The 27087-nt window shown below is 38.6% G+C and overlaps 2 protein-coding genes across 3 annotated transcripts in view; one reads left to right on the forward strand and one right to left on the reverse strand.

Annotated features, from left to right (window-relative positions):
* Positions 1–3846: 3846 nt before the first annotated feature.
* LOC116307800 (A disintegrin and metalloproteinase with thrombospondin motifs 16) lies at positions 3847–20068 on the reverse strand. The gene is made up of 23 exons (XM_031718116.2): positions 18854–20068; positions 17753–17816; positions 17101–17414; positions 15938–16118; positions 15104–15288; positions 14705–14788; positions 13997–14121; positions 13753–13811; positions 13419–13524; positions 12490–12624; positions 11745–11898; positions 11339–11431; positions 10516–10664; positions 9871–9934; positions 9479–9596; positions 8991–9130; positions 8612–8756; positions 7878–7961; positions 6983–7143; positions 6324–6474; positions 5835–5970; positions 5237–5447; positions 3847–4595 (listed from the first exon to the last, which is right to left on the reverse strand). Exons 1-23 carry the CDS (start codon positions 19010–19012, stop codon positions 4434–4436), a joined length of 3180 nt encoding a protein of 1059 aa, XP_031573976.1. The 5' UTR covers positions 19013–20068; the 3' UTR covers positions 3847–4433.
* A 1807-nt stretch (positions 20069–21875) lies between these two features.
* Positions 21876–27087, forward strand: part of LOC116307803 (uncharacterized) — a 38133-nt gene continuing 32921 nt past the window's right edge. The window contains exon 1 of one of the 2 annotated variants that reach the window (XM_031718122.2): positions 21876–21998. The gene's annotated coding sequence lies outside the window, so the exon portion shown is untranslated. The remainder of the gene's footprint in view (positions 21999–27087) is intronic. The other variant, XM_089027747.1, reaches the window with a different exon arrangement.

Raw genomic sequence — 27087 nt, forward strand, 5'->3', positions numbered from 1 at the left:
GAGACGAAATGAAAACCAAGGTATAGTTATGCTTGAAGAGTACTTTTATTAATATGACGCGTGCATATGGTAATCTAAAAATAGAAAATAAACAAATTCTTGGTGCACCATGGCTCGGCATCCGATAACGAAAAAGAAAGCCATCAAAGGAAAAAATACCGCCACGTTTATCACGACGTAAAGGGTAAACATTTCGTTTCTCCTTCCTGAGCGTTAACTAGGCAGAGAATGACCAAAAAAAAAAAAAAAAAAAAACGAAAACGCGGAGCGCTCATTGAAATTCCTTTAAGCGCAGAAGAAATATGCTTTCCTGCCTTCTGTCAAAATAAAGTAATCTTTTAAGATGGATTGGGTACCACGCCCACGGTCCACGTGGACAAAGTATCCGACCATTAGTGGCAATTGTTACTCATGCAATGAATACTTCTGATTAGGCACGGATTAAGGCTCTCAACTCGTATCCATTTATCCTCCTCCATTTACCACGAAGACCTCTTTGTGCTTAGTTTAGTTCATACCTTTAGTCATAGTATAGCGAAAACGTTCTAAAAGGGGACCATTTGTAGCGTCTAATCTCCACGATTCGGCTATACATAATTATCAATTCCTAGAATTGTGTACGCTAATGCATTTGACTGGTATGATAGCTAAGGCTGGTGTGAACCTTTCTTGAATTTGCTTCTGAAACTCAAAAAGCATTGTTTAGATGATAGTTGATTGGTTTTTACATGTGGTTCTGGTCTGTGAGATACCCCTTCCCAATCAACCACGTCAGATCTAAAATCAAAGCCCTTGCTAAACCGGTACTATGTATGCATAATTTTTCAATGTCAGCATGGCCGTTCGAATATCGTTACGCTTAATCGTTCTGTATCGACGTATATTCTTATGATCCACGAACTTATTGTTAGAGCCTCTGTGGTGACCGATCAGATGAAGAAGTTGGTTTTTTTTTTAAACTTCGAAAAAATGAAAACAAAAGAATCTCGTAAGTCTGCTTTACCGGATGAAGTATTGTGAAAGACGTGTTGTTTGAATTGGACCCCCCGGTATGAAGAATACTGCAGTCAGAATGAATAAATGACTGTTAATGGCAGGTATGGCATTAGTTATTGTAGTATTATTTAATATTATAAGTGGATAGGGTTTGTTCGATCAAAGAGTACAATATCGAGGGCTATTCCAAACAAGTGGATGTTGCCGCTGGTGTATGTAGATGAATGGGTTCTGCTCTCTGGCCTCTGTTGTGTGTAAGTGAAATAGGTTCGCTTGCCCTCTGGATGTTGATTCATTGGGGATGTGGAGTGCTTTTACTTTATCATGACGTGACGCGTGAGTGTGTTTATCGTACGAGTTATAGCTACCTGTCACTACACTATAGAATATTACGACAATAAAGATAATAATAACAACGAGTTCCAGGAGATTATAGAGGAACACCACTGACAACAACAACCACAACAACGATGTAGTAATGATGATGATGGTAGTAATGGCGGTGATACTAATGATAATGATTATAAAAATAACGAAAATAAACAACGAAAAAGAACAAACAAGTAAACAAGAGCGGACAAAGAAAAGCAAATCAACCAACACAAAAAAAGCAAACAAATATAATAACAAACACAAACAAACGATGGCAACTAACAAAAAAATACACCTTTAAAAATATCTTCCAAATACTGAGTATAGCTTGAATGCGGAGTTGCAAACTTACAGTTATCTGAAGCGATGCTGACTTGTTGCTTAGGGACGGACCATTAGATAGTTGATGGGGGGGGGGGGGGGGGGGTGGTCGCGTAAAGCCCCAAAAAATTATCGAGCAAGCACTTAAACCTCAAAAAAATATCGTGCAACCTCTTCTGCTAGAAGAAAAATATCTAACTGTACGCAAAAAAATAACGTGCAAGGGTTGAGCCAAAAAAATAAATATCATGCAACCAAAATTCCTGCAACCCCCCATGAATTATCGAATGGTCCATCCCTTATCTCTAAGCCCACGATTGATAATACGAAATTAACCACAGATAATTAAACCTGTATGATAGATATTGATCCCATACCAAGACCACCCAAAAACCCTCGCCGCTCCAGGACGAGGTAGTCTCCTCCGCCGTAGCCGTTATTAGTCAGGGACCAAGAGCACTAGGACACCTAAAGTGCTTGGATTTTTTGTATGTTTTACCCCCGATTGATTAAGTCAAAAGATCTTTATACTCAGTTGTATTTACTTATCTTGTCTTGGATATCGTTTTGTTCCTTGACTGCAAAATTGTTGTTTAACTCCAAAGGTCAAAGGGTTTTAACTTAAATATTCCACTTTAAATAAGGGCCGTACGTTCCGTACTTGGCTCTGTAAGTACCAACAACAACAAGGCGACAGCGCGATGCTCGTTACGTCAACAATACTCAATAACCGGCCGACAACCCTAATATATTTAATCAAATTTACCTTCAGTACCATGGTACTCCGGCTGCTATGCGCGCGTCGTTCTGGTCATGTTTCGATCATCGGACTTGCCATGATATGTGAGTAGGGTTGTTTGATAGTTCTCTCCTGTGTATGCTTTAAGGGGTTTCTCCGGTTTTCCGCCCTCCGTAACAATCGACTTCTAATACTAATCTACTAATGGACCAAATCCAATTGGGCGTAATGTTTTGAAATGCTTAAGACCAAGTGTCTTCTATCATTAAACAAAGAAATGATACCTTAGGCGGGAATGCAACGTGTTCTGAAATGGAAAAAAAGTGGAAAAACTAAATGCTGGTAAACTATTTGCGACATTGCAGAGAGAATCTGCAATCAGTAGCAATATTTCAAGTCCACTTTTAAACTCACCGTCATGAAAGATACTCGTTGGGAGTGGTTCAGTTTTCGAAAAACCAGAGATGGCTTTAGCGTTATTCCGTCACTGGGCATTTCTTTGGATTCGTTACTCGATTGTTGAGAATATTTGTTTGTCGTAATACGACTTACGCGATGATTTGCACAGTTTCCTAACTTGTTTGCGGAAGAAGTTGTACTTGAGGGTGTGGCCAGATGACCAGGTTTTTTGTCTCTTACAGACCAAGTACGTTTTTAATATTTTCGGTTGTCCATGGTTTGTCTTGAGGATGGTACTTGGTTGTGCGCAGTGGTAGATGCCTTTCCACCCTTCGATTGCACGTTAAGTTATCGCGGCTTCTCGGGGGAGCGCGGTTAGTGCCATATATCAAAAAGATTTCTTATTAGCATCCATTGTTAACGCTACCACAATGGTTGCCATGCTTTTGTCTTTTACCTCTCTTGGAAGGCTTGCGACCCATCACTTGTTGATGATCGACAATGTCATCGAGAAAAAAGCAAACTGATTCACAAAATGAGGTTTATGATAAAGAGGGGGGGGAGGGGTCCAATTTGTTGTACAAAGCATTGACAAGGGCTTGCCTCTTTGTAGGCCTGCATTATTAGTAGCGTATACTAGTTGGATGATCGATATTAAAGTACCATGCTGCGGTGAAGAGTTAGGGCGAACACAAGAGAGGTCCAACAGACCAATCGTGGTCCGACAGACCAATCGGTAGGAGAATAACATTTTCGTGGTGCTTAGAAATAGTGATGTAAATGTTATCGAGAATCGAATGTTGTTACCTCGCGGCTGCGTGAAGCGAGAAATTTAAATTAGTGGTATCTAATTAGCATATTCATTGTAAAGTTGGTATAGAGTTTACATGACCTGATTTCTGAAATTGGATTGTGACGCAGTTTCTAGTGAGCATCCAAGAGAGTGCGTTACCAACGATTATTAATTTGAATAGACCACTTCAGCTTTGGCGTAATGTTTCAGTCCATTTGACCGCGTGTCATTCATTTGAGAATAAGATTCTTTGTTTGAGTCGTAACAATAATATTCATATATCTTTTCATGTGCAACCATTAACAAAGAAATGATACTCTAGGAAATGACGCAATGGGCGAGAAAGGCTTAAGGGGTCCGGGACCGATCAATTGTAAGCCTTAGTCCTCCAACCCTAGTATCCTACGCAGCCACTATAGTTCGTGACGACATTAATATATATAGCGGCTGCGTAGGCGACTAATTTAAGCCGGGTGTATCGCATTGCACTGTCACGTCACTGTCACAGGATCTGAAATCCAGCTTATTTGCATGTACGAGGCTAGTTATTGTAACAGTCCTTGGACAACTGTGAAGTCATTTCATTTGACCAATCAAAGCCCGCCGGTAGATCTAGAAGCGCGCCAAAAACTTCATTTAATGAAATACCTAAATAATTTTGATAAGATGGCTCACTAATCAAGGGGTCATTCGTTGAGGGTTCCACTACATTACGTTAACAACTCTCTAATCCTTTAAGATATTTACAATATTTTACAACCCTACATTCATCAAACAAAGACAAACCAATCAAGGTTCAGAGGCCATTACCCATCATGCTTCGCAGGATAAGACAGCATGACACGTGACCGTAGTCGGTGGTTTATTATCCTTAGGACATTTTTCGTCTGGTACTCTAACGATCCTTCCATTAGTGCCCGTCTTCTTGCACACCACTTCTAGAGCTTGGATTCCCTTGCCGCATAACGAGGAACACTAGAAAATCACAGAAAATAATGCTAAAGGCGCCGTCCACACGTGTCCAGATATTCATGAAAAAAGATTTTTTTTTTCCGATCCCATTTTCAAAAACATTTCAACGTGTTGAAGTTGTGCATTCTTTACTTTACTATTGGTATTTGTGAGTATTTTAACACAGAAGTGAGGCAAACCCTGAGTAAATAAGTTTGTAATCGAGGAACACAGCGGTATTGTACGATATGGGGCTCCTTCGGGTATTGAACAGTTTACATAATGCAATAGAAACGACCAAAGACCCTAAGTTATACAATACTGAACGAAGCTAACAAAGAATACAATAGATTTGCGGTACATGCAGAAGGATACTAGAATGGCGTATTGGCTCAGTTCCTTTGGATTTAGAAGATGCTCCCAGAAATAGATGTCAGTGCACAAGAAAATACTCAATTGTCACGTTCATTTAGTTTCTGTTTGAATCCTCGCTCTAAATTTTCAAGGGAAACCCGTGCAGGTAGGGACATAGCCCAGAAGCGCAACCATTCGAGCTCATCCTTTTGTAAAAGTCACTCAAATTTTCCTTGCTATTCGATCTAAACTCCTCAGTTTAGCCAGCTCTATTTGGAAACACTAGAATCACGTTTTGGTATGGTACTTACAGGTCCACTTTTCACTGTGACCCATTCAGCTGGGCACTCCATTTCTCCACACATCCTGACCATAGCAGGTTTAGGTCCCTCGCACTTAGAATCCTCCAGCAGTTCTTCTAAGCCTTTGGTCTTTCTGACGCACGTGACTTCTCTTTGCTGCTGACCAGGAGAACCGTCGTTACACGTTTTACTGCAGTCGCCCCACTCCCCCTTGTTCCAACTGATGGACAAAAGAATACCGTATTTTTCGAGTTAATCGACTGCTGACAATTTTATTGATGTGAAAGAAATCAGAGAGTTTAGGTAAAATAGAAATCGACTAGTTTGTCATGAACTGGTCATGGCTGCCATCTTGGATGACACGGTTACTTCACCTTCTTATGTGTTATCAGTCATTACGGATGGCTTGTGACTGGACACAGGTATCCCATAATTATTACTGATGACCTGTGACGCGACACAGGTATCCCATGCTAGTATATACGTATTACTGATGACCTGTGACGCGACACAGGTATCCCAAGCTAGTAACTATTACTGATGACCTGTGACGACAGTCGGTAGTGTTGCTGTGCAATTATAACAAGATTGCAAGAGATCCAGTTACCTTGGTTTGCAAGGCCGCGTGTTACAGTCAACGGATGCCTGTTCAATGTCAGGTATTTCCTTAGCACTGCAAAGTTCATGGGACACCGGTGAGCCATTATCTTCTCTCACGCACGAAACCAGTAGTAACATCTTGCCTGAAAAAGATAACAGTCTAATAAATATCACTCAAAATTTCGCTCTTTCTTCGCAATAATGGGCTTGCGCAGGACGCAGGAATCCCATAAGTTCTTCCATTTTCAGGTAGATTAAGAAAATATTGCAAGATTCCCAAAATTATCCACCTGGGTGGTCTTTAATATTTCCAACTGAGAATCCCTATAGAATCCCGCATCCACCGAGAAAATAGGATCAAAAGTTCATCAGCTTGAAATCACGTCCTCAAACGAAAATATGTTTCTCGAATGAAACAAGCTGCATTCAAGTACTTTAAAAATATTTTGTGTCATTTAAGTTGAATGAATATTTCTTCGTCTCGAGCCAGACATACCTCCACCGCATTCAGCCGAGCATCCGTGGGTCTTTGTCATCCATTTGTAATGAGTGGTAGTGTCACTGGATACTGCACGCGACGGGGTGGATGACGTCATGGAATACTTGTAGGAAACCTTATACTTGCTATCCCAGTTTTCAACATAATACTTAAAAAAAAAAGAATGGTAGATTTGAAACCCAGTGTTAGAGGTTCGGGTCAGTTTTGTATTGTATAAACCTTAAATGAATGTGAGGGGAGGGGCTGGCCACTTATTTGTTGTACGGGCCCTTTTGGGATATGTACATAGTTAGTAGCTCCAGTAACATATCAATGGAAAAGAAAACAGAAAGAGAACCAAGTGGGGCTAACAAATTTTGTCCGTGTACTGAGTCCAGGCAGCATCTTAAACACGGAATTATACCACAGCTCGACTCCCTTCGGATCCGAATACAATGTGTGCAACTATGTTACTCAAAGTCCCTTGAAGTATGAAGAACGATGAAACGACCGGTTGTTGCATAGTTAACTATGGTTGATCTAACAAGAGAAGCTAATGAGAAATGCTTTGTTATCGTCAAACAAGATGGCGGTTATGACGTAACATGCACATGCTCTATATTGATCGACCGCAAGCAACAGACAAGAAATATAAAAATATTTTTAAATGTTTGTACCTCCAATATAACAGCTTTGGTCAGCGGTCCTTTAGCTGTGATCATTTCCTTTGCATTCTTTTTTATGACCTCGAACGTCGTCCCCGCCTCGTGGTATTTGTACTTTTTATTTGACTTGAAATACTCGTCAGTGATTGGTTCGTCATTTAGAGTTATCAAAGCTGTGAACAATAGTAATAGCACGTGATTAACGAGTGATTGTGATTTTCGAATTCTTACAATCCCGCTGTGTTTCTTGATTACAGACTTATTTACTCAGGCTTAGGCTCATCATTAAGGCCGGTTTAGACGGTACGATTTTCGCCTACAACTATCGTATACAACACGCTCGCGTCATCCTACAACTCGAGTCGTAGCGTGTAAATCAAGCCTACAACTCGCCTATGACAGACATGAGCGTGTTGTATACAATAGTTGTAGGCGAAAATCGTACCGTCTAAACCGGCCTTTACAGTGATAGAATATTCACAAATACCAACGTTAAGTAGCAAAGAATGCACAAACACTTTAAAATTTCACGGACCTTCACTGGAATACATTAATATTGATGGTTGCAAGCATTCCCAAGAGAGTTAAAAGACAAAAGCATGGCGGCCATTGTGGTGCCGTTAACAATGGATGCTAATAAGAAATCTTTTGTTAAATGGCAATCGAAGAATTGTGCATAGAATATAAGCTAACCTTGAGTACTAGAGTATTCTGCAAAAACGCCATTTTAAAATTTGAGTAGTTTAAGGGAAAAATATTGTCCTCCATCCAAAACTTAAGCAAAAATACAATGCTGTGAAAAAAGCGTTTCTGTGAAACATCAATACAAAAATCGAGTTTGGGCTTCCTGTGGATTAAGCTATTTGGGTACAGTAACACAGGATGCCAATATAAGAAATCTACTTACACAAGACATTACTTGAGCGCTTTAGTTCTTTGATCTCGATGTCTCGAGCACCAACGGGAATGGTTGTGATGGTCTGGTAGTAAGCCGTAAGGATAAATAGCATATATAATGCATATGAGGGTTTTGGATCACAAAAAAATTCGTCAAACTTTTAGCTTTTTAAAAGGTGAGGGTAACCGTAATGTATAGCAAAAACATTTCCAACCTTTAAAATTTGATTTATGCGTCTAGATTCCCAGTTTTGAGAGATTTTTATTTTTGGAAAATTTGGAACCGTGCATTAGTGAAATGGACTGGACTTCGGTTAACTGGATCGTGCGGATCGTGAAACGTTTTTACGCTCAATTTTCAGCTTTCATTCTATAATTTTTAGCTTAATATTCATAGCTAGTAATTTTATGCTGATTTCGTGCAAAAAATCAAGATGTAATTTTTTCATAATTTTTAATTAGGGTTCGGTTACTGGTCGCATATTTTAATACTTTATGAGTGCACTATGACCAAGAGTGGTTGATAATTACGGGTTATCTGTTTGCTTACCACCATCAGGGTCCGGGTACTGGTCGTATATTTTAATATATTAGGAGTGCACTGTGACCAATAGTGGTCGATAATTACAGGTTATCTGTTTGCTTACCACCATAAGGGTCCGGGTACTGGCCGTATATTTTAATATATTATGAGCGCACTATGACCAAGAGTGGTCGATAATTACAGGTTATTTGTTTGCTTACCACCATAAGGGTCCGGGTACTGGTCGTATATTTTTCTCGTTATAGTATTGATAGTCTTATCCTTGCAGCTTGTACCGTCTCCTTTACAAACACCACATCTATCTTTCTTTGCTGTTGATCCAAGGACGTTATCACAACCAACCACCTGAAGAAAAGAAGTCGAAATTATAGGTTATATAGTCACCTAGTTAAAGCTGGATCATATAGGCTTTTCTCTCCTTGCTATTGATCGCTTCCTTCCTTTTTTCATAGTTCAGTCATACCTTATCGAAATTCGATCAGTTTTTCTGAGTACCAGCCATTAATATATATATCAGTATGTAGAGCCAGCCAGTCAAACGAACGACAGAAATCAACTCTGTCTACCTCACCACCTTACCTTACACACGCCTGCAATACACACACCATCCGGCCCATCACCATTGCATTTTGTGCCATCCTTTACTTTACCAAAGTCATAGAACATTACTTCGTTGAAGTCCATTGGAGCTTCACAAAACAATGAACATCGTTTTTTTTCTAAAAAGAACAAGTAAAATGACACCTTAGCGAATTGTTGTTAAAAATGTACTCAAATGACATACTATAGCAACTGAATCCTTGATTTCTGAAGCAATTAACTTTGGAACTATTGTGACAGCCGATAAAAACTTGATTTATACTAATAGAGTCCCTGGGTATTCAGTGCGATCTTTTTCGCGCCAAAACACGCGCGTTCGCCCCACTTTGGGACTCTCAATATTGGGACAGCCAACAAAAGGATTTGACTCATACTAATGGAGTTCCGCGCGCCAAAACGCGTGCTCTCGTGCCCTGAAACTCTGCCACCCTCGGTGCGCTACTTCTTCCTGGAATAACAGTACATACTTGGTACAGGTGCCTTCGGGTTGTAGACCCAGTTGTACTTGACTCCATATTCAAACTTCTGATTGCGTTTACTCTTGCACTGTATCATTCGTGTATCAGGAACGTTCGAGGAACATTTCTATGGTTAACGTTAAAAAACTGGTTAAATAAGCCCTGGGGAGGTTTTCAGTTCACATGGATGGCCGTTGTCCGACAACACATTTTGAATTCATTATCATGACGTTCGATGCCGAAGCAAAAATGTGTCAAAGAACTCGTTTCTGCCTTGATAATGGAGGGGAAATCGCTGCCACGTAGGCAAATGACACTGGGCGCAAAAGGAATGTTGGTTTTTGCGGAGAAAGGAATCTTTTTCTAAACAGCACCTCAAATAATTTCTGTTCTTTGGTTACCTGGTTGTTGCAATATTGAAACTTTTTTGATTCTCCTACGCATAATTTTCCGCCATTTCTAGGCCTGAGAAAGGAATGGAATCAAGAATTAAGAAGGAAAGAAGAAGGAAAGAAAGAAGGAAAGAAAGAAGGAAGCAACGATAGACGTAAATGAGAAAGAAAAAAGAAAGATATTATGACAAGAGAACAGAAAAAAGCAAAAAGGAAGGAACTAAAGATAAAAAAGAAAGAATTAAAGAAAGAAAGAAAGAAAGAAAGAAAGGGAGCAAAGGAAAGAACAAAAGGAAGAAAGATAATATGCAGTCTCAGAGTGCATGTAAAGGTGCGGTAATTTAAGCAACAAAATCGTGCACCTCCTTGCGCAACATTGTTGCTTTACCACTAACGTACGCAACTTCTCACGTAACAAACATTGATATTACAAGTTGTGGCTGCTCGTATAATTTCAACAAGTCGAGGTTACCGCACCTTAAACACGTGCGTTTAAAAAGGTTTTTAAAATCCTGACTGCCTTTATTGGTTTTGAACCTTTTTATAAATCTGACTCTTCAACCTATCAATCATTCAGCAGCTGATCCATAAACAATATCTAACAACGACAACTGTCAGAAATACGTATCACCATAACCAAAGATCATTACATACGTTGGATTATTGCACTGACGAGTCCTAGTCCTGACCCCTCCGCCACACGGGTGCGAACATTTTCCCCAAGGGGACCATTTTGAGTATCCTCCATCGACAGCTTTTGGTCCTTCTTTGCCTATCCGAACACAGACACCTCTTCTGCACCACTGAAGATTAAAAAAGATATACATGATTAATTTGGATAAAAAATTATCTTGTAAGATATAAATTCCTTTCAAACGAGGCGCTCTTTCACAGCTATAGAAGAAATCGAAGAAACTTGTGCTACAGATCGAATGGGCAAATAAATTACAGCGGTCCCAGAAGAAAGTATTCGGTTATGTAAAAGGAGAAAAGTTCTCCGATGCAACGGGACTAACAATTGTAAGATTAATATTATAAATCTAAGTGTTGGATTTATGATTTAAATTTATGCTCAAGCGTTTTATATTTGTCATTCATATCCAATGAACGGTTTTTTGAAATTTGTATTTTACAAACAAAATGGAAAAAAATATTCTTCTAAAAAACTTTACCCAAACATGACGTAGCCTATTGTCCAACCCACAACTACCAACTACAGCCGTATGAGGTAGCCCATTAGCAAATAATACTAACCTTCTCCCCCCCTTCCCCCCATGTGTTTGTAATAATATAGAGGACACGAAGACTAAATTATCTGAAACACTTTTGCTACAGCATGCTGTGCCGTGACCGTGACGGCGTGCTTTCCCAGCATTCTAATTTTCTCAACACAGGTCACAGGTTTTGCGCACTTTTGCGGGTTAACGAATAACGTCACTTCGTACCGTTACCGTGTGCTCATTATATTTATACTTACTTTTCTTTTCCCACAAGATGACCCTTCAGCAGCTGGCTCGTTGATCGTCGTACAACTATCCCCTACTGTACACCACAGCTGGTAACACGTGATCTGCAGCAGCCAATCAGGTAAGAGCATATTCAGAAATATATATATATATATATATGGAAAATCAAGAGAGCGTATAAATAAGATAGGAAAACTTCTTAATATCGCGCATGTGTTTAAATTTCGCGTTACCCAACTCCTGTGTGTCAACTAGCAGGCGCGCGCTATTTCCGTTTGTTGTCTTGATCTCTAAAAAACGACATGGATCATAAAAGGACTGAGTCCTTTATACCCAGTTTATGACCTGTCCTGGGATCCAATATGAACCAATTGAGCTTGGAAATGAAACGAATTATACAACAAATGAAGTACATACCGATCCTGTTTTATCAGCCATTTTACAAGCTCCTGACGAACCTTTAACCATTCTTCGGCATTGGTCATCCAGCGAGTACTCCTGGCCTGCAAGGGCCTTTGGTAATGGTACGGACCTTCCTGGCCGATCGTTCAAACAACCTGAGGTGTACCCACTAATAACAAAAACAAAAATATAACAATTTTGAATTCAAATCTCCGACTTTTCTGGAGGAATACAGTTTTGTAAAATAATAAACTTAGATGTATGTGGATATTTCTGGTAAGAAATGTGAAGTGTACGAAAATGCCGCGATAAACGTAGGATCTGTAAAAAGATCTAATAAGCCAAAAATAACATAAAAATAAATTATCTGCAACAGGCAAGGCTCAGTATACTACGTTGAATACTTAAAACAACAACGACATGATAAATCTAAACTGAAAGTCAAAATGCAACCGTGGACAGCTGTTTTGACGTTGTTGGGTCTCTTCAGCACGGTGTAGCAAAACAGCATAACAGCTACATGACTAAATCAGCTTCTTGCGCGTGGTAATGACACAAAACAGGATGGACTCAAATTTGGGACGTTCACCCATTGGACAAATATTTCTGCTGGAGGCGCTTGAGTGAAGAATTATGTTCCATTTCAAGTGTCATTTCACGAACTTTTTTTTAAAAAAACATTTTTCGCCATGGCTACCATGTTGGAGGAGAAATTCATTCAACATGGCAAGATTTAGTGCGAAAGTCAAACTGAATTCACCTGAGAAACTTGGTGATGTACTTGGAGCTGCAGGCTGACCATTCGAAAGCAGTTGCTTTCCCGCTTGCTTTAGTTGCCATGATGTTGACTCCGTTAGGGCACCTGTTCCCTTCACTGTCATGTTCGGCACCAAGACTAACAAACCAACAAACAAACAAACAAACTGTCAGATCGATGCATTTAAAATAACCCAACCTCCCTTATTATTCTTGGGGTGCATGTTACGTCATAGCCGCCATATTGATTGACGCAGACAACAAAGCATTCCTCACTAGCTTCTCTTGTTAGATCAACCATGGAGGCTGTTTCATATATAGAGGGATTTTGAGTCATGCATGTGGTTGCACTTCAAGAATTGCGGTAACAATGTCAAGACATTGCCTAGTGTATCACCCTTCCTGCTATTTGTCTATATTTCATCGTCGTAAATTATTTATTTATCGCCTCGGTCCACTACGGTCGAATGTGTGATACAAGTTGCAAGGAACATTGTCCAATGTAACATCCTCTGTTAATTCAACTACAACGCGTTTTACTCGCACAATAAAATACTCCAGTTTGGGATTCTCTGTTCTGCGGAACTACCCTCGATTTTGTATGGAATTACTATAAATATTTACGCATTCCAAAAGAATCCCTTGGAATTTCAAAGTGTTTTTATTGTTAAAGTTGTACATTCTTTACTTTACCGTTGGTGTTTGTGAATATTTGGACAGTGAAATGAGGCTAACCTCGTATAATCAAGTCTGTGATCAAGGAATACATTTGCGTAATTCGAAAATGGCCTATTGCAAGACAGGTTGAATGGACCATTACCGAATGTAATCACCGCCTTTTAGCCTGCGAAACGGCTCTCTGGCGCGGGAGTTTTCAGTCCCCAAACCCCCCTCTCCGGAGAACCGTTTCGCAGGCTAACCGCCTTTACTTACTTGTGTCCGGTTTCATGAGCAATGGTGAATGCAGTTCCAAGACCAGTGTCCGTGTTCAGGGTACAGCTTGTGTCAGTACCACACATCCCTGCCAGATCAGCAAGACCTGATCAAGAGTTAATAACAAACATGTAACAATGGAACAGAGCGGAACTCTCCTTTCTATAACTCCAGGTAAATCACTTTGGACTGTGTTCTTAGTAAGCATAAAATGTGGTCAACTTTTGCTTTGATTTTCTCCAAGAAATCAATGGTTTTTAGACTCATGTAAGAGTGCTAGAACATGCCTTAGACGTCTTCTTAGTTAGCATAAAATAGGTTCAATTTTACTCACCTAATAAGGAATTGCACCTTGGACTGGTGACGTCAACAGTGTTGCTACAGAACGAAAGCCTGGAAAAAGAAAATACATTAGCAAATTAAATTTGTTTATGCGCATGCGTAAATGACAGGGACAGTGTGTGTTGTTAGTGAATCGATAGATGGATGGACGGACGGACGGACGGACGGACGGACGGACGGACGGACGGACGGATGGATGCACGGACGGACGGATGGGTGGAATGGATAATACACACCTTGATATAAGAGTAGCGTGATCGAAGTGTGCAGGGTTCGTATCATCACCGCGGTTTTCTTTACTCATCCAGCGACAAAATCTTGACAGCGTTTTACTAGCATGAGAATTGATCACTAAGCCAGGCTAAAACAATCCAGTACAAACAACAAACATCAGTTCTGCAGCTCGACGACAACTTTATAACAGTGAAATACTTCAATGGTTGTTCTCCTGCTACTCTGGTTTTCTTCACTCCGCAAAAACCTAACCAGCTTATTTCCAATTCGATCTGTAAGCCATTCCCTGACTTAGATCTGCCTAGAGGTTGTTTCAGGGTTCGATCTGTGAGTTAGCCGTGCCCTGACTTAGATCTGCCTAGAGGTTGTTTCAGGGTTTGATTTGTGAGTTAGTCATGCCCTGACTTTGATCAGCCCAGAGGTTGTTCCGGGTTCGAGCTATGTGTTGTCCGTGCCCTGAATTAGATCAGCCCAGAGGTTGTTCCGGGTTCGAGCTATGTGTTGTCCGTGCCCTTCAAGTCTCGATAATAATTCAAAAGAATTTTTAAAGTTTTATCATCATATTTTTAATAAGCAGTTATTGGATGAGGTTGAGGATGATATCGTAAATCATCAAGACCAAGGCTTGGTAATCAGCCAAAGTAAACGCACTAGATCAAATAAGTATTATATCGAAAAGTAAATAATAGATAAAAATAGATGCTCTTCACCTCGTCTGTTTCAAGGATCTGTAGTTTGTTGAGTACATACTTGATGTTCACACCTATGGAGCTGTCAGCTAACAGACTATGTACCTGACGTTGAGAAAAACTTAAATTATAATCATTATCATACCATGGATTGAGTGACACGTTTCTTTAAACACAGCTCATCACCGGCTGCCATTTTCCTATTTCAGTCAGAACCTGTCATTTCCTTGAGTATTATTTCTTTTTTCGCCATTAACGTTATTTTCCTATTTCCGTCAGAACATATCATTCCCTTGATTATTATTTCTTTTTTCACCATTCACGTTATTTTTCCATTTCCGTCAGAATATCTCATTCCCTCCTCATTCTCATTGTTCATCATCAACTTGACAGATTGATCAAAACCATTATTTTGCTTACCATATTGATGAGGGTTGGGATGTAGATCTTAATTTGATCAACGCCATGAAACTGTGTCATTTTCTTGTCTGCTACTACGACAGCTTCGATGGTATATCGTTTATCCCTTTTGGAAACGTCTGATACCACCTCGCGATCTTGTTTTTCTGGGATGACCGTATCTTTCTTTGAGGTTTCACCTGGTGCTGTAAAGAGATCCATGATTTTATTTATTTTTTAATTAAAATATTTTTTTTATTATAAATTTTTAGTTTCAATACGCTCGACAAATAAGTGTAAGTGTAAGTCTGTTGTTTCAGGATAGACAGAGCAAAAAGAACAAGAGGAATAATTGAGAATCTTAAAGCGATGTAAATCACCATGAGTTAATATACCGCTCTAGCATGCATTGGCCATCATGACATCCTCTTGAGAATTACGTTTCTTTGTCATCACAACACGCTACACTACATTCCATCTGTAAATTAGCCGAACCCTGACTTTGATCAGCCCAGAGCTTGGTTGTTTAATGATTCGATCTGTGAGCTAGCAGTGCCCTGACTTAGATCAGCCCAGTTGTTTCAGGGTTCAATCCGTGAGTTAGCCGTGCCCTGACTCAGACCAGGGGCTGTTTCAGGGTTCGATTCGTAAGTTAGCCTTGCCCTGACTTTGATCAGCCCAGGGGTTGTTTCAGGGTTCGATCCGTAATTTAGCCGTGCCCTGACTCAGATCAGAGGCTGGTTTCAGGGTTCGTGAGTTAGCCTTGCTCTGACTCAGATCAGAGGCTGTTTCAGGTTTCGATCCGTGAGTTAGCCTTGCCCTGACTCAGTGTTCGATAAGCCTAAAGGTTGTTACCTTTGACTCCACACCACGTGTCTGATCTTGTGTTGACGCCCAGTTTTCGTATCATCGTCTCGGCGTGTCTGTTAGACATCCTGTACACCACATGAGCACGCTTGGTATTCTCGTTAATGTTCAGTCTCTTTGGTAGAGGACTAACCATGAGAATCTCTCTCTTGGTGCGAATCATACCAGTCTGAATACAAAAACGACAAGCAGTCATTTAACATGAGAGACAATTCAATTGTCCAGAGTAGGGATTCTGTTGTTCTGCCATCTAACATAAACCACTGGACGTTATAGTACGAAATCTCTATTGATGGGTGGATTGAGATGGATGGATGAAAATGGGCCAGGGATGTATAGTTAGGTGAATGAAAAGTTGTAGGGGAAAATGAAAAGATAATTATTGATACGAGGTAGATTGGTTTAAGTCTAACGATGCATGAATCCAGAGGGATGGATGAGTGGAGGAAAAGATGGAATGGAATGGATAATTACTGGGAAAGATTAATGGATGGGTAAAGGTCTTTGCATAATTTATGCATTTTCTTCAGTTAAATTTATGGCAACAATAGTCCCCTTCACAGTTCCCTGCACCATCTTGAAAGGTAGCCGTGCCTTTGCATCAAAGCGCGACGAAAGGCGAGCTTGCAATGATAGAGACATGTAAATAATTGTCCAAGGTGTTAATAAAAGGTCTCTATCATCACAAGCTCACAGTTCGTCTCGCTTCGATTCAAAGGCACGGCTACCTTTCAAGATGGCGCAGTGAACTGTAGTTCGTTTATTATTACATCCTTATAACCCCAACCCCTCCTATCTCTCCACAGTCAACCTCGAAGAGATGGGAATAATCGCTGCCGTCTTCTGAACCAGAGCTCGTGTTTCAGATTATAACGAGACATCAGAACGAAATTGGCATTGTGAACAAATGCAAGAGGACACTAGGTATACAGCGAACAAGGAAACTAAAGTAAGAGAAGAGCAAAACGTTTTATACATAATTCTATTGTTCTTGGAAAACTAGATCTCGCTCGCCTTCTTCGCGCCACTCCCCTCGGAAAGCCGTCGCAACCGGAAGTGCACTATTTGAACCCGAGTTTGCTACGAAAAAAAATTAGCGAGCGAGACTTAGAGCAAGTCTATTGCAAAACACACAAGTAATAACTCCTTACCAGTCCATCACAGTTACTGATGGCAACTTTAGCTCGCAGTCCTTCCGGTGATACCACGTGACCAACGTAATGGCAGCGCAGGGGACTTGTACTCAACTGCGATTTTCCGTTGTTTCGCACCTCGGTGACAAAATCAGGCGAAAACAACTCTTCCGTGTTGATGGATACATTGAGGGGAAACACGTAACTGAAGGCTGATATTCGAAAGAACAAGTTCTTTTTCACTTTGTTGCTGTTGCTATAAGATACATCGTATGAAAGGAATCTTCCTCGGTGGTCGGTTTGGACAGGATGCATGACGTCATACTCCGGAACTGGTAAAAAAATATCAGTTTAGATACATATTTGATATGGACTGTAAGTTGTTTGCTCTTATCTAAACCTCCACTCTGAGAGGCGTTTGTAATCATTCCCATGGATATAAGGCGTGCTCATTGCTTAGATTACTAGTACCATACAAAGAAAGTACGTACTTTTGATAAATTCATCCAGTTTGGTGAATGACTTCGGAGCGGCCGCGATAATAGAAAGAAAGAAAAGAAAGAAAGGAAAAAAGGAAGAACAGAAGAGAAGAAAAGCAAAGAGAAGAGAAGAGAAGAAAAAAGAAGGGACGGTAATTCTGAGAACAAAGCTTTTTTAAAATGTCACCTACCGTCCTCAGTCACTGTTCCAAAGATTTTCTCAACTTCATCTGCGGTCAACAGTTTATGTAGGTCCTACGATAGATCACAAACATGCACTGAGCGAGCATAAAAACGTTTTGTGAATATTGAATATCGTGTGGCTTCGGCAAAACCCATTGAGCAGATTACTTCAACACATATGCTGAGTCCAATATATAACCCGATACCCCAGAGATTAGTGGCAAGCATACTGACTCCCGCGCGTTACGCCTCCCTTGATTCCCTACTGATTTAGTCCATAAATTTCAACTTAATCTAAGGCCACGTCCACACTATGCCGGATAAATTTGAATCCGAATTTTTACTTATTCGGTTAGACCTACCGTCCACACTAGTTCGGGCGAATCCGGAACAATTCTTCACCGAAAACGAATTTTTTCGAATACGGTCTCCAGAGTGGAACAATTTGAATACGCCGGCTAGCCGCATTAGTGTGGACGGAGAACATTTTGTACCCGAAATTTTCGAATACAATGACGTCATGGGAACACGGCGGGAAGGCTAAAAATTCACCGCGGGCTCAATTTCAGCTTCGATGCACATGCTCAGATGTGCAATGAAGCGTTTTTACCCCCTCTGATCGGACTAGTGTGAACGCGAACATTTTATCCGTTTTCATGTGTGGACGGAAAACTTTTTTTTCGGTTTCGGTGCGAAAGTTGCGGGTTCAAATTTATTCGGCATAGTGTGGACGGGGCCTAAATTTGCTGTTTATAGCACATTATTCAGTATTAAGAAATGCAGCTGTGTAAAATCGTCAGCCGGTAGGGCCTCGTTGAATTTTCAGTTGGCACTTTGAAAAAACTGCTCCACGGTTCAGTTATAATACTTTACTTAGCGCGTTTTCACACGAGTTACGCTAGGTCTTAGTTAAGTATCTGTTTAGCTTCTTGAATCATAACCTTTATTTATAAAATAGTGCTTTATATAATAATATTTCTATATATTTTGCAACTGAAGATTAGAGGTCTTTTTTTCCTTTCCCCATCCATATCATTTAGTTATCAGTTTGAAATCTAGGCTCTCTAGTTATCTCAGTATTTCTTAAAGTTTATAAACTATTAACTTACCGTCAAGCTTTTCGCCTCTGCACTCCACAAGTTTCCAGTAATTACCAAAACGAAAAATAAAATCAAAAATCCCAGAGTTGCCATACTTATTCTTGCTAAGGAAAATGAAGTAGCAATAGCCGCTTGAACTATCTTAGATAAAATGGCTAATTCTAGCATGACAGCTGAAGTTTTATACGTTCATTGAACAAAACATTTACGCAACAATTCATATATACAAAAACATTTCCTATATTCCATTGTTTGTTTGTTTTTTTAATCCTTCATTCTCAATAGGTGGTTTCCTGAAATATTATCGTAAAGCTTTTTCCCGCCTAAATTAACGTTCAAATGCAAGTGCCAGACGTGGTTTTGATAGTTAAAAACATACAAAATTTGAATTAGAAAAACCCTGTTTTCGATAAATATTTTGAAAATTTTTCATTCTCAATTAGTGGTTTCCTGAAATGTTATCGTAAGGATTTTTCCCGCCTAAATTAACGTCTAAGGCAAGTGCCAGTCGAGGTTTTGATAGTCAAAAAATATATAAATTTGAAGTAGAAAAACCCTGTCTTCTATAGTCTTCCCCTTAGTGCTCTTTATGGGCTTTGTTTATCGATATTGGAAGTTATTGAGTTTTTAGTTTTTGGGTTTTGTAATGCGTGAGCATAGTTAATATCAACTATGGCGAGAGGTTGCTTAAAGACGTTCTCGCATCGGTGGCTTTTGTTTTCAAAGCTTTAGCAATAATTTCCGTTAAAATACGCTTAACTGGTTGAGTAATTTAGCCGCGGAAGTTCAAACGGTCCGTTTCAGGCTTGACTAATTCCTATTCAACATCAATGTAGTTTGGAAGTCCAGCTCGCTTGGATTTAGAGAGTTTTAGATTGACTTTTTTTCTCCCCGCAAACGGCAAACGTGACCACGTTTTCATAGTTTTCCTTTATCTTACTTTACCTTTTACAAACCTTCTCACCAAGCGCCAAATACTCTTTTGTCTTTCTACTACTTGGACTTTTTTGCGACACTTTCTCAGCTATTTGAAACAATTTTTCACTGGTCAACTGACGTTTCACGTTTGCCGTGAACGTAAATCTAAAACTCTCTATTATCCTATCTGTCTGCCTGAATGCATGGTAAAATTCCACAGCAACTTGACTTTATGGTCCTCCATCGCACTTTCAGGAACATGTTCGTACTATTTGTCATGACATGGTAATCCATATTTTTTGTACAGCTACCAGGGTGAAAGTACAGCAAGTGTGACATGACGTTGCTTGTACTCCCTCTGTGCAGGTTTACTGCAGGCGCAAATTATATGCTCTACTGTGCGTCACTTGTTCCACACATTGCACACTTTTGAGAAAATTCCATGGTTATCGATTCTAGAATTTAAGACATTAGCATTTAAAGTCTGCTTGAGCGGCAATCATAAGCATTTCTTTCTTCGCATCACCGGCCGACTCCACGTCTCCTGATCCGCCACATACTTTACTTTCCTTTTCCTCCTCTGTAGCAAATTGATGATACAGCCCACGTATTAATTGCTTTTATGAGAGTTTCGACATAAGGAGTTTTTTCCAGCCTTCATACTCAGTTCGTAGCTTTTCCTTTATTTCTGATTGTAGAATTTCATCAGCTTCGAGCACTTAAAGCAATCATCATCTTCTTCTAGCAATTTTAGCTTTCTCCCATCTGGAAGAGAAATTCCTTTACTCTTGATCTTCTTGCCTCTATTGCTTACTATCAATCACGTGACTTTTTTGGAGTTGACTGGGGGGGCAAACAAGCGGTTGACTGGGGGGGCAAACAAGCGGTTGACTGGGGGGTAACTAGCGGATGTTAAGTCAAAACATATCAAAATAAGTCCTCAAACTATTGTGTTTGACTATTTTCACGACATCAAACCAGAAAACAAGAGATCAAAACAACCTCCAGGATTCTACAAGCCATCAAAAAATAATAATAATAATTACCGGAAGTGACGTCTATTGATAGCAAATTATTCATGACTAGTATTGCGCATTTGGGCTATGTGCACATTATACCCGATAGCAATCGTTTCGGCTCAAAAAGTATACCGGATAAGCCTTCTGTTCACACATGGAGCGCTTGTTTTTGGAGTGATTTTTGTAATGGATAGATGTTGCTCCACTCCGGTTTCAAACGTGTTACACTTTGTATCGGATAAGTTTTTGTCCCGATTAGAGTGCAGTACGAGCAGCATGATCCGGTACGTAGCCGGAAGTTTAAGTGGTTTGAGTAAAGAGAGGGAGTTGGTAACTAGTATTAAAATCCAAAATCCTGGCTTATGCTCCGTTTCACGCCTGTTCACATTGGGACCGGGAATACAATGTGTCGTTTTAAAAAGCTATCTGGTATAGTGTGAATAAAGCCTTGGAAATTCCAAAGTCCATACCAGTGTCGTCACTAAATATGCGCACTGTCTGGACGAGGGAACCGAGCTCTTTTTCATGCTTACTATAGAGTTTAGATCGTCCATGATCGTCCATTCATAAGATCATCATCATCATCATCATTCCTGTTGTAAAGCGCCTTGGACATGCTCATGGATATGAGCGCTATATAAATAAACTTTATTATTATCATCATCATTATTATTATCATGATTGTTGTTATTATTATTATATATTATGTTTGTTTTTATTATTTGAATATTATAATTTTTTATATTATTTTTACTCGTTATATAATCATTATTACTGCTAGTACTTTTTTCGTTATGGTTATTTACATATTTATTGAAATATATATATATATATTTATTTATTTGTTCATATTGTTGGTAATTGTCAGGGGAAATCCTCATGAATTATCTGAATCCCATATATTTGGTATTTAAACTTGTTTATTTCGTTTACATTTTCGCTTAGCGACAATATTTTACCGTCCGTTTACGTAATGATTTTCCGCGTTGAATAATTCACGAGGCGAATAGCAGGTGCAAAACTCAAGCGAGTTGTCTAGTCGTTCTCAACCGGTTTAAACCGGTTATTGATTTACACTTCGGATTTCCCAGAAGAAGGCAACACAAACATACAGGGTATCGTCACCAAACACCCACGCATTTCGCTTTTGCTATTTTTGGACTGAAAAACTATTACTATGTCCTCTACCGCTGGCTTGGGAATCCAGGGAAACGTACGTAAGTGATCCACAAGTAATCTATTCAAAATTATCATTCAAACGCTCGCAAAATCCACCGAAACACTCATTTGCATAATGTTGATATATCTTGCATGATCGCATTTTTCGTCCTCGAATTTTCTATGATCTTTCGAGCTTTTTCGCGGATTTGAAAAATATCTAAGATCTTGAACGGTGTATTTAGGAGTTTATTGTGAATATTCTTGAATCGGCTGATCAAAGGCGAAAATGATATTCGAAAGAGCCCGAGAATTTGGCGCTTGGAGGAAAGCAGAAAAAAATATTGGCATAATTTTTCGCCCGATTCAATTCTTTCTAGAACAGGCATTAAAAAAAATAAGAGAAATTAAATTCCTCTTATCCCGGGCGCTATAAACGTTTTTTAAAATTAAAAAATGCATAATAAATGGTTTGAGCTGACAATATTTTAACGAGGGTTTCCTCATTTTATTTCGCTTGTGTTTTCCTTATTCTGTGCGGAAATTTTTCTCCCGCTGGAAATCTCCTTGCTAAACAAGAGAGATCGTGACTCTTCCTAGGTTCCGAAAATTGACGGACTTGACATGCCCTCTGCTTGAGAGGGCAATATTGCTTCAATTGGCGTGAAAATCTCTTGCTCCAATTAGAAGACCTTTTTTAGTGTATAAAATGGAAATATCGTTTTCTAACATTCTAATTCACAGACTTTTTTCTGCTACCTTGAGGGAGAAAAAATTTAGCGACATGAATTGTCAGTTTACCTCGTTCATTTTTTCGCGTACGTCGTCGGTAATGTTGCATGAAAAATTCAAAGCCTTGTATTTTTTTAGCCAATACTAAGCACGAATGTTTTTCTGGCTTAAATTCATTGGCTGAATCGAGTCGACAGTTACATTAACCGAGCGGTTTTTCTCCTCTTCTGTCACTTCAATACCGCACAATAAACACTGGAAAATACCTCACCTTTAAATCTCATTTTTTTTCCCACCTCTTTTTTACTTATCTCAAAAAATTTATCTCTAGATTTTTAAAACTTGTTCACTTTTTTTTTTATCCACAACATTTTAAAGGTTCTTTTTCGCTCCTAGAATTTTTTTCTGGTTTTCTTTCTAATACGAAGTAAATTGAAAAACGACTAGAGAACAGGGGGCGAAAAAAATCGGCAAATTCGCCAAAGGCCTTGTGGGCAACAAAAGCCGGTTTTATTTTATTCATTTAGACAAAATGGTAAGCTCGAACTTTACTTTCTTATTAATATCCAATAATAAAAAAAGGCTTTTTAATTTCTTTTTCGCAGTCTTTCTTTTACTAAAAAACTGAAGAAATACGAACAATCTTCGAGTCCTCAAATTAAGTGTACTTTTTGTGCAAAGGTGGCATTTTCCGCCATTCTTTCCTTGCTATCAACTCATGACATTTCAGTGTTTCATTTTTATTATCAAAAATTCCGCTCTCATAACCTTCCTCTTTCCATAAAGATTAAAAGAGAAAATCAGCTAATTAACAAAACGATCGTAATGTTTTTAACTGTCTTAAGCTTATGTTTTAGCTTTAGTTTTAGTGATGGCAAAGGCTTCGATCTCTGCAACCGAAAGGCAACACCACTCTGACACCAAGTCAGAATATATATATATATATATATTGCAGAGAAAAAAGCTCTCGTAAAATAGAAGTAAAGTTAGTTTTCTCACCGCATACATGACAAAAGATTAAATATGGAATACCTTTAGTTGTTACTATAACATTTTTTTTCCATTTCGTTTTAGCAAGATAACTTAGTTGACCTTTGCTAACCTTCCAGCTACAAAATGAATTGTAATCAGTCATAAAATATTCGAGTCCATAGCTTCAATTTTTTTTGTTTTTCGACGAAAATGATCATCATCGACAACACCAACCAAGGCATGTCGACCGAGAAACCTTTTAAAAACTATTTTGATGAAAATTAAGAATATTTTATCTAGGAGAAAAAACAGCAAACGAAAGCTAAACTAAACTTGCTGACGAATGGGTTTTTTGGAGTCGCAAGGCTGAGACTGTAAAACTAACTTTACTTCAATCTTACTTCATCTTGTGGAAAAATTAAAACTAAGAATTGCTGCTGTTTCTTGGAGCATTAAGGTCTTTAAACTACTTAGCTGAATGCCGTATAACTAGTGTCTTTTAGTTAACGAACTAAACTCGATCTTTTCCGGAAAAGCACCGGTCGGCGTAACTGATTCAAGATGGCGGCCAATACACTTTCTAGAAGTTTCTTTTATCAAAGGTTGTTTTTTAGTTATTTGATAAAACAAAAAAGAAATGAAGAAAAATTACTCAAAATCTCAATTCATATTCTCTACATATTTATGATCTTTTTTAACGTTTTTGATATTCAAAAACGTTTATATTTCAAAAGTGTTGTTAGAGGCAATTTATCGCAGCGTTTGATGGGTTTTCTTGCTGGCAATCTTAAAAGATATATTTGATACTTTTTGTTATCCAGCATCAGTTTTCACAAAATTATCTCAAACAAAATTTTGCAGAGGATTCTATAGACAGTCTTTGATGATTAACTTTGATTTTAACAAATTTACTTGCATTCGTTTGCATTTCTAGCCGTACCTTCGCTGTCGGTTCCACACGATGTATGTAGGTTGACAAATCTGAGATTTTACAATTACACTACACTAGCTTGGAATGATACTTGCTTGTTTTTTCTAGCTATAATTTTCAGTCCTGTAATTAAGCCACGAAAATGGGATCAATTGAAAAATTGCGTCCGGCTGGAACGTTCTAGTTCTATCGAGGACCCAATAAAAGGGGGTTGTGAGGACTTCAAACTCGTTTTTCACTCTTTTTTCATTCAGAACACGATACCCTCTAATTGAATTTCACTTGTTTTATATTTTGCCATCCAGTGAATGCTTCGATAAAGTTCATACGAGCAAACTGGAGACTGGAGAAAAGATTTTTTCTATGTCATCAGTTTCAACTGATTTCACTTTAAAACAAAGTTTTTAAGTACCACCTTCACGGTTAGAAATCCGAGTTTACTTTTAAATTCCATGTTTACTTGCACTAGTATGGAAGAAAGAAGAACTGAATGACTGAACTAGGGTTCCCTGGTTTGGACTGATTTAGGCTTAATGGAATGATGCGCGCATCACGAATACTCAGTGATATCATTTACTAAACGTCTAGGAGAATTTTGGTAGAGACTTCAGCGGTAAAGTTTTGGCAAAAGGTAAGGATGAGAGATTTATTCAGGGAGTGCTTCGCACAGCTTTAAACTGAACGGCTCTGAGCCATATGTCTGCATGGTGGAAACAACATCCTTGTTTCACGACAACTTTCAATAACACATTTGAAAATATATCACCCGAAAAAATTGCCATTGCCCTAGTCCTTTGTGTATAAGACATCAACAAGGTTAACCACTATTAGCTGCAGATGCAATAAAGGATTTATCGTCATCGGCTCACGCCGTTTGGAAAACCTAAAAAAAGTAACCATACTATTCGCCTAATTTAAAATTGATAAGTTACAAATAGTGCTTTTTTCTCGCTTTATTTGATTGTTCAAGATCTTGAAGAAGTGTGAATTTGTGATCATAGCAATAATTATTAATTATTAGGGGGAAACTCTACTGCGTCATAGTCGGTACCCTGGTCCCCGTACTGAGCTCGATAAGCAGTTGATTCGAAAGTGTTTTTTTTATAGAAAGCACTGGGGATATTTTTGGCATCACTAAAAAAGTATCTTTCTACCCAATGCATCAAGTACATATCTTGAGTTTTGATAAGACAGTTGCAGTGAAATAAGATTTAAGCTAAAATGTTCGATAAGCAAATACCATAATACTATAATACAGTGCCATTTATACAAAATACATGCAATCATTTCGAAATAGTTTGTTTATCATAGAAAGATTTTGGGCAAAGTTAGGATGAGCTTAAATGCGACCTTGCTCAATGTGGGTTGGATTTGATTTCAGTGTTAAATGCAGTGAAGCTTTAAGTCTTTGAACGTAGGCGTGTAGGGAAGGATTATATTGAAGAAAAAGTGAGTCGACACTTTAGGTTCAGATCACTTCAGGACTGGCTGTTCATTTTCTAATAGCTCCTAATCTTTATCTCTATTCTGACAACATCAACACACACACACACATACATTTTATCGGTGCTCACTATGAGGGCTTTTCAGCAGCAGTGTAAGAAGAAATTACGATAAAAATAGAAAATATATAGAAATTATAAACATATATATATATATACTCAATATATACAACTATTTCAACAATAAGTATCAATAATTTACGGTATTCAAAAGATGAGAATACGATATCTAATGCAATTACATAAAAGTACCAAATTCGGCGAGTAACAATACTATAGTAAGTTCATCATTCGATAAAAATTTATCATGAATGCTTGTATACGCTACACAAATGTTATAGCAAAACTGAAAGTAAGAAAGATGGTGGCCTGAGCTAATGATTTTCAGATGATTTGCAATCCAGATAATTAATTAGTCCGACTCATATACCAAAAATTTGAAGTTTTCATCCCTTAAAATCGCTCCTCTTTTGATTATTTGGAAATTATTTGGTCAGGTATTAACAAATGTATAGGCTAGAGAACTGAACTAAACTGGACTGACTGCCATGTAGATAGAACTCGATGAGGCTATCCTTTTTGACTGACCACTTGAATTAATTCAAATTACCTTTTCTTTTGCAGCATAAATGAAGTATCGAATCCTAAGGTTTTTGTTATTTTTTCCCAAATATGCCTTCTACAGCTTGAAAACTGATAGTATTTAAGTAGTGATGGACAGTTGTAGAAAATCGTATTTTTTTATTTTCTATCTTAGCCGGCAAGAAATGATGATTCTTTTTTTTTTTTTTTTTGGTTTCACGCTCCATCATATCAAAAGTGCTTAAGCTGAAACTGAAACTGAAACACTAAAGGTTTGCCTACAGTTTTTTTTTTCCAATGAAAATCGAATTGTTATTTTCCAGAAATTAGCTTTGTTGAATTTTGTTTGATAGAAAGTCTGATTTGCAAGTGCTGCAAATTGTATTTTTGGTTCCGCCATTTTGTAGATACGGAGGCCCCAGTCGGCTC

This window comes from Actinia tenebrosa, unplaced genomic scaffold, assembly GCF_029948245.1.
Source record: "Actinia tenebrosa isolate PJP-AT-01 unplaced genomic scaffold, QUT_ActTen_1.0 PGA_scaffold11__36_contigs__length_13525064, whole genome shotgun sequence".
Lineage (NCBI taxonomy): Eukaryota > Metazoa > Cnidaria > Anthozoa > Actiniaria > Actiniidae > Actinia > Actinia tenebrosa.